At 37.1% G+C, this 7157-nt stretch overlaps 2 protein-coding genes across 4 annotated transcripts in view; one reads left to right on the top strand and one right to left on the bottom strand.

The window, feature by feature from the left end:
- LOC107654878 (glutamate-rich protein 1-like) lies at window positions 1–4883 on the bottom strand. Of its 3 annotated transcripts, none has more exons than XM_016442183.1 (7): window positions 4807–4883; window positions 4588–4640; window positions 4209–4349; window positions 3366–3506; window positions 1958–2323; window positions 1541–1732; window positions 1–714 (listed from the first exon to the last, which is right to left on the bottom strand). In XM_016442183.1, exons 2-7 carry the CDS (start codon window positions 4604–4606, stop codon window positions 635–637), a joined length of 939 nt encoding a protein of 312 aa, XP_016297669.1. In that variant the 5' UTR covers window positions 4607–4640; window positions 4807–4883; the 3' UTR covers window positions 1–634. The 3 variants fall into 3 exon arrangements, with proteins under 3 accessions (XP_016297669.1, XP_016297668.1, XP_016297667.1); XM_016442182.1 differs by having other exon boundaries at window positions 4786–4855; XM_016442181.1 differs by having other exon boundaries at window positions 4767–4844.
- A 110-nt stretch (window positions 4884–4993) lies between these two features.
- Window positions 4994–7157, top strand: part of LOC107654879 (disks large-associated protein 2-like) — a 164304-nt gene continuing 162140 nt past the window's right edge. Inside the window, exon 1 of the mRNA XM_016442184.1 lies at window positions 4994–5067. Coding sequence (XP_016297670.1) covers window positions 5050–5067 — 18 coding nt within the window. The 5' untranslated portion in view covers window positions 4994–5049. The remainder of the gene's footprint in view (window positions 5068–7157) is intronic.

The raw sequence follows: 7157 nt of genomic DNA, 5'->3' as shown, positions 1-7157 counted from the left end.
CAAATTGAATTAAAACTTTAATAAATATCTTAACAACTGCACTAAAACATATTTTTCTAGTCACACTGAAAGTCACAGTGGCTCGTCACATTGATGGCCCAAAGTAGCTCATTGAATAGAAAAAGAAAATGTAAATGAGGCACTGGTTTGGGTAAATGATGTTAGCGAGCAGTCTACTGTGCAAAAGCTTAAAAGTCATGATCCAAACAGGCTGTGAGATCAGTGAGGGGCTGCTGACCTTGTGATGTTAAGATAATTAGCTGCTAAGAGGCTAAACCACAGACTCCTCATAATGAGCTGAAGAACGATACTTTAGTGTTTGTTTTGAAGAAATATACTTTGTGGAACATCTCTGAGAGTGTACTGGTGCCCTATGAAGAAAGAACAAGCAGCAGAGAAAAAATATATTTTTCTTAGGTAATTATTAATGTGAAGGCAAGATAAATTAGAATATATCATTCTTGGTCTTCAAAAGGAATCCAAATTGTTGCTGCAGCTGATTGATGGCGAGTTTCTGGAATTCCTTGACTATAAAACAGCATGACTGAAGATCTCTTTCATAATGAGATATTACAATCAGAGACTTGCTGGTTATTCACAGTCATTTTCCTCTCAGGCACTGAATCTGAGGGCGTCATGTCCTCTGCTGTCTCTGCATGGGCAGAATCTCTGCCAGCCAATACTCAATAAGAGTGCAGACTACTGAAACCTCATCTGTAAAACAAGAAAGAGAAAGAAACAATCATCTAAATATCACATTTACCCATGTTTATGTGTGTTCTAATGTTATCGCCAAGGTTTTATCTATTTTTGCTTTCTACTGTCTGAATTTGGTTGATATTTTGGCCAGATATCTCTTGTAAAAGAGATCAAAATCACAATGGGACTGGCCTGGTTAAATAACTGAAAAAAAAAAAAAAAAAAAACTGCTTTATTGAAATGCACCATTGCACCTGTATTTCCATTCAGATTTTTGTTATTAGGAAGTTTGAGGGAAACCACACTGCTTCAACAGCAGAGTAACAGGGTCAATGACCTGCTGCAACTACTGGTGAAAATAATGGCGTATGGGTGAAAAAACTGGATAAATGGCATGTCCTGTGGTTGTCGTGGAGACGGAGGCTATGTTTAGGAGTCACCATGGACACCTGTGTGGAATGCCCTGAATCTGCTGTGTGCTTGTAGCTCCTCAGTAAAACACTGATCATCTTGTTAAGGTCTAATCGACTTCACAAACACACGCACACATACATACACACATGCATGAAAAGTCATGCCAGCAAAAACACTATGGACACATTCTTTGTAAACACAGATTTTTTAAAATTGTATTTATTTTATTTTAATTTTAATAAAAGTATTAAAGAAAAACAAAAATTTATTTTGGCAGTAAGATCAAATGTTGAGTAAAGAAAGACATCTTAAAGGATTATGGCTAATATTTCTCTGAGTTGTATTCTATTGTTTGCAGCCATTACTATGAATCAAAAACACATATGCTTGATGTTCAGACATGTGAGGTCTAAGCACCCTCACTCACCTGCAGGTAATGTGCTTGTATCTCTGAATTCTTGCAGCTTTGATTTTAACTGCTCTTCATTCTTCACCAGTACAGCCCTGAGTCCACACAGCCTTGAGATCTCAGCAGGGGGCAGTGTCCTGCCTGAGAGACGAGAGAACAGAGACTCCGCTGCAGTGAGGGAAAGAGAGGGGCCGCTTTCTACACAGGAGCCTGAAGAGAAGAGTAGCAATATATATGTTTATTTTATTGCTATTATATATACATATATATGAATAAACACATTTATTCAATAAAGATGCATTACATTTTTACATTGTAAAAAATATTTGTTTCATTTAAATGCTGTTTTTTTTTTTGTACAGTATATCCTCAATGTCCTTTATATCCTTAATATGGAAAAAAGTAATAATTTTAGTGTATAGTTAAATGTTATACCAGAGGATTTGCGATCAGAGAGGTAGATCTCCTGTGTGGTACGAAGGAAGTTGAGCACCTCCTCTGAATTTCCATCTCCACTCTGTGCATACATGAATTCAACAGCTCTTGCTCGAGGCATCAATCCAAGAGTGAGGACTTTTTCTTTGTGACGTTTTTTCTTCATCTTCCTCTTTCTGTTCTTGCTGAGCCGCTCTGTGCTGACTGAGCTTCTAGTGTCCCCTTCATCACTGGGATGTGCAGCATCTGTTTGCCCCAGCATATTGCCCTCTGCTAGAGGGGTGGATACTTCCTCTGTGGTAATGGGTAACCCTTTTTTCTTTCTCCTCCTTTTCCTCCTCTTAAGTAACTCATGGTCATCAGCATCTGTAAAATAAAAAAATGGCTCATTGGTGAGGAGGATTTTGGACTTTCTCACAGCATTAGAATTATTACAAAGAGTTTTTAAATCTGACAGGCATCAGGCTCCATTCTCTAGAAAAAGTGGTTTAAAGTGGTTGATTTGCCAAGAACAGATTTAAATAAATGTACTATAACAACTGAATGACATCAGTTACAGCCTCATTACATTTACATTTATGCTCTTGGTAGACTCTTTCAAATAAAATCATCCTACAAGAAATGTGCACATACTATACTAAGAGGCAATTACCAGAGTGGATAGCACACACACACACACACACACACACACACACACACACACACATATCCCTTTGCCCTTTCAGTAATTTTCTGCAGGCTTTTCAAGCTCCTCAGGACTACACAAACATACTGAGATGTGCTAAGCTATTGATTTTTTTCATCTGTATTCAGAACCAAGAAGCCGACCGCACATCTGAGCAACACACTGCAGGAAGCAAAGATTCAGCTCATCAGCATACAGCTCATACGATGAGACAATCAGAGAAAATCAATCATCTCAAACGGTCTGATTACCTTTTGTTTCAATATTTGTGTGAATTAAACCTACAAATTACTAACTTTGTGTCTTTTTCACGATGAGAAATCCAAACTATTTTTGAATAAGGTTGTTAATTCTGAGTATTTATTCTGGTTGCTGTGGCTTAATAATATGCTCCACTGAATCAAATGATTTGATCATTTGAATCCACAACAACATATCACCCAAACTTTAAAAACAACTGATTAGTCTAAATAATTCAAAAGTAAAATATAAAACAGGATGTCAATATACAGTTGAAGAATGGCTAATAGTATCCACAGTGACAAATAATTTGTCAGGATTATTTGCAGGCATTACTAGGATCACTTCACCACAACTACCGATATCCATTTCCTGCTGGAGATTGAATGAAAGAGAAATCAAATAAAAGGAAGGATGGTGATGTTTTTAATCTAAGAGATGAAGTGTTATTAATCAGATTCAACAGGTTTGTTAACAACTCACCGGCTGGGATGTCCTCTGAGTCAATGGGATCTGGATTGGATGGTGTGACCAAATCCTCCTCACTATTATTGAGGTAGCCTTCAGGAGGAGGAAGAACAGTGTAGAGCTTTTTGCCTGGTACAGCTGTACTCTTCTCATTACCTAAAAGAGGAAGAGAAAGAAAGAGCAGTTAATTCCCTTTGTTAAGACTTCAAAGGAATACTTTGCCCCCAAAAAATGAAAATTTGCTGAATATGCACTCAACCTCAGACCATCCAAGATGTAGATGAGTTTGTTTCTTCATCAGAAAAGATTTGGGAGAAATTTAGCATTACATCACTTGCTCACCAATGGATTCTCTAACTGGAAGTTGGTCACCAGCATGGTTTCTGGCAAACCTGCTTAACTTTGCTGGTCAAGCTTGCTAATAAGCCTGGTGTGGACATAGTGTCCCACTAGTTACCAGCACCCAGAGCACATACTGGTCTTTTCAATAAACTGCAATGTGATCAATCTTAAAGTAATAGTTGTAGATGTAAATGAGTTTGTTTCTCTATCTGAACAGATTTGGAGATATTTAGCATTACATCACTTGCTCACCAATGGATTCTCTGTAGTGAATGGGTGCCGTAAGAATGAGATTTCAAAGAGCTGATAAAAACACCAAATAATCCACGAGTAATCACTGCAAAGGATCCATTTGAGAGAAAGTGATGTAATGCTAAATCCAAATCTGTTGCAATGAAGGAACAGGTTCATCTACATCTTGGATGGCCAGAGGGTGAGTGCATTTTCAGTTTTTCATGTTTTGGGTGATCTATTCTTTTAATGACTTAAGCAAGTACGAAGTAAACTCAATAAGACCTGACTTATTGGGTGTGATGGACTGAGGTCTTTCTACAGGTGGCACAGGTGCAATTATGCTCCGCTCCTGGGCAGCAGGTTGCAGCACACTCTGCTTTTGGGCTGCAGGATACAGTCTTTGCAGGACCTTGGACTGGAATACTAATTTAGAACATGCACATATATATAATTTTAAATCAGACATTTCTTGATGCACCAAACTAGAATTTTCGTTAAACGTTTGTATTCCAACCATGGAAGCCAAATTAATGCAGCTCGTTTATAGTCAAGACCATGAATATAGGAATGTCAACAAAAAGCACGTACAGCGGACAAGGTTCTCCAGCACGCGGGCATTGTAAACAAATTAAAATAGTTTTATTCAATGTTTACTTCTTACCTTCTTTTCTGAGGGACATATCAGCGGCTGAGATTTATAATGACCTTTCCCCCCTAGCGTAAACAAAATTACACACCTTTATTTTAATTACAATCCACTTTTCGAAGAGGTGTAAACAGTGGGTCAATAACCAATGAATGCTAAGACATAGCTCAAGTTATCAATCTTGAATTTCTTACTAGTTTAAACATTTAATACCAATCCAGGAGAAAATCGCACATATATGCCATTAAACTGCAAACAAAATCCCTTCGTGCTGCTGCTTCTCTGCGTCGTCGTACTTCCGACCTTATCATGATGGCGGCGGAGCGTGCAGCGTCCTAAACACCGCCATCCAGCGGCGTGGACAAGCGCTACAGCAGCTCATCTGCACCCGCGGGGCGGCGACTGCTAAGCACTATGCACTCTGAAAACTTCGCTGCCATCCTCAACATGTAGCCGCAAGCTCAAGGAATACCTAGAATGTCAGCGTGGAAGAAGGTACGTTCAGCAAATTGTGCATGCTTGTTTCTTGAAACGTGCAGAAGAAAACTAAAGTCTACTCTTCTCTCACGAGTCTTGTGCGGCAGCGTGCGGGATGCAGAGCTCAGCATTACATCACTCACCTGCCGAGAGAAGGCGTGACACTTTCACCTGTCGCATTTCCAGAGGATTCTACAAAAATTCCGAACATTTGCTTATCTAGGCGTGACATAAATGTAACTTTTATTATTACCCAAGTTTATTTAACATTTTATTTAACAGTGTATTTAACGTTCTTGAACATTGATCATGACTTGTAAAAGACTTCTTACGGTCTTTGTTTAGCCTAGAACTGGCTGTAGTTACATTGGAGTGCAATTTTTAAAACTGCTAATTATCCATTTTTATTATGCATGCAAGATTAAATATGTATATCTCAAACAACATTTTGTAAAGTAGACTCACATGCAAACTGCACTGATACAGTTTATAGTCATCCAGTATTAGGTTATATGGGTAAAGGTCAAATTCTGAGAATTGGTCATATAAACAGTTTCATTATGATCGACCACTAATCTGAATATTTGGGGTGACATATTCATTCCTGAATGTTGTGCTTACTCAATGTTGGGAAAACATGAAATTGTAAATATTACTATTCAGATACATTTTTTTTAATTGATCAGAATCAGATGATGTGGAATGTTTAATTGTACATGCAGATTTCCATTATTATTACATGTAGATTACCTTTGCCATCATCTAACACTCAAAGTTAATATTTAAAAACACTAAGACTTTAATAACACTGTTAAATGTTATCTTATGCAAATCTCAAAATGAATATACATTTTTTATAACATGCATTATAATGTTGTGAAGCCTAAATTCACTTGTAGCATTTAAAACAATACATTTTTAATTTATTTAGATAAAATAGAATGGAATTTAATTATCATCCATTTATTGGTTATCGGCCATAACATAATTAGGCAATATCAGGGCTAACCTATTGCAATCAATCAGTTTTGTAAAGAAAAAGTCACATTTGTTGTGTGAGTTTAGATGGCATTTACACCTTAGTCCAATTGAGAAGTAATTGATGCTGTTGGGTTAACAGTGGAAGGCTGTGGCTGACTGTGTATATTGCTGGAAAAGCTTAAGGATTCAAAGATTGCTTCCTATCCTACAGTACAAATGTGTGCGTGTGTGTGTGACTGTGACAGAGCAAATTTGACAAAATATGCATCCATTATCTAAGCTGTTCTCTAAAATGACTCTAAGATACCAATTTTAAACATATTACATAAGCCAGCAGCAGATGCAGTACAAAGCTTCCCAGATGCAGCTGCCTGTCAATGTAAGTGCAGGGTGCAGCATTCATTTGCAGTTTCAAACACCAGCTCTACAGAAATAACTCAGACGGGCAGAATCAGCCTTCTCTGTATCTTGCACTTATGCTGATAGGCAGCACCTTTAACTGGGGATCTGAAGGGTTCTGTTGTCCATGCTGAGAGTTTATTAAAGCTTCTTATATAGCTGCTTTACCTGTAAATATCTTTAAAACATCGTTTATTCAGTTCAGTGACTTGACTTAAAAAATACTTCAAATCAGTTTAACACACAGGTGTGGAATTTTGTTCTAGTTACTTGGAATGCAGTCAGTGATTGGCCAATATATGATAGTATTTGTTCAATTAATGATGACCATTTCGCCATTATTTAATATTAGCAATTTCTGCATTTTAGTTTAATTAGAGGCATCAGTCCAAAATTGGAAGAATATAATGTCAGGTTATTTTTTCCAGTTCAGTAGACTGTTGTTTTTCTTAGTCAGCTTTCAAAAGTAGGCTACAGCTGTCCAGCTGTTATAAGCATATATGTTTCATGCCTCAATTCACAAAAAGTCTGGATCAGAGTTTAATGTTGGTTTAATTGGTCAGTTGCAATTTATGCAGGCAAAATTATTATTATTATTATTATTATTATTATATATATATTTTTTGTATAATGAGCACTAAACTGCATATATATTTGACCATACTTTAATAGTCTGTCCCTACTACAGTGTATTATGTGGTTCATAATGCAGGTTCCTTTATTGTTCT

Source organism: Sinocyclocheilus anshuiensis, unplaced genomic scaffold, assembly GCF_001515605.1.
Source record: "Sinocyclocheilus anshuiensis isolate Anshui unplaced genomic scaffold, SAMN03320099.WGS_v1.1 scaffold335, whole genome shotgun sequence".
Lineage (NCBI taxonomy): Eukaryota > Metazoa > Chordata > Actinopteri > Cypriniformes > Cyprinidae > Sinocyclocheilus > Sinocyclocheilus anshuiensis.
This window is presented reverse-complemented; position numbering and strand designations above follow the sequence as displayed.

Coding starts and splice junctions, on each gene's coding strand:
- LOC107654878 (XM_016442183.1), bottom strand. Junction 2,324..3,365: donor CTCAGAGGACATCCCAGCCG/GTGAGTTGTTAA, acceptor TTTATTTTACAG/ATGCTGATGACCATGAGTTA. Junction 1,733..1,957: donor CTCTGATCGCAAATCCTCTG/GTATAACATTTA, acceptor TCTTCTCTTCAG/GCTCCTGTGTAGAAAGCGGC.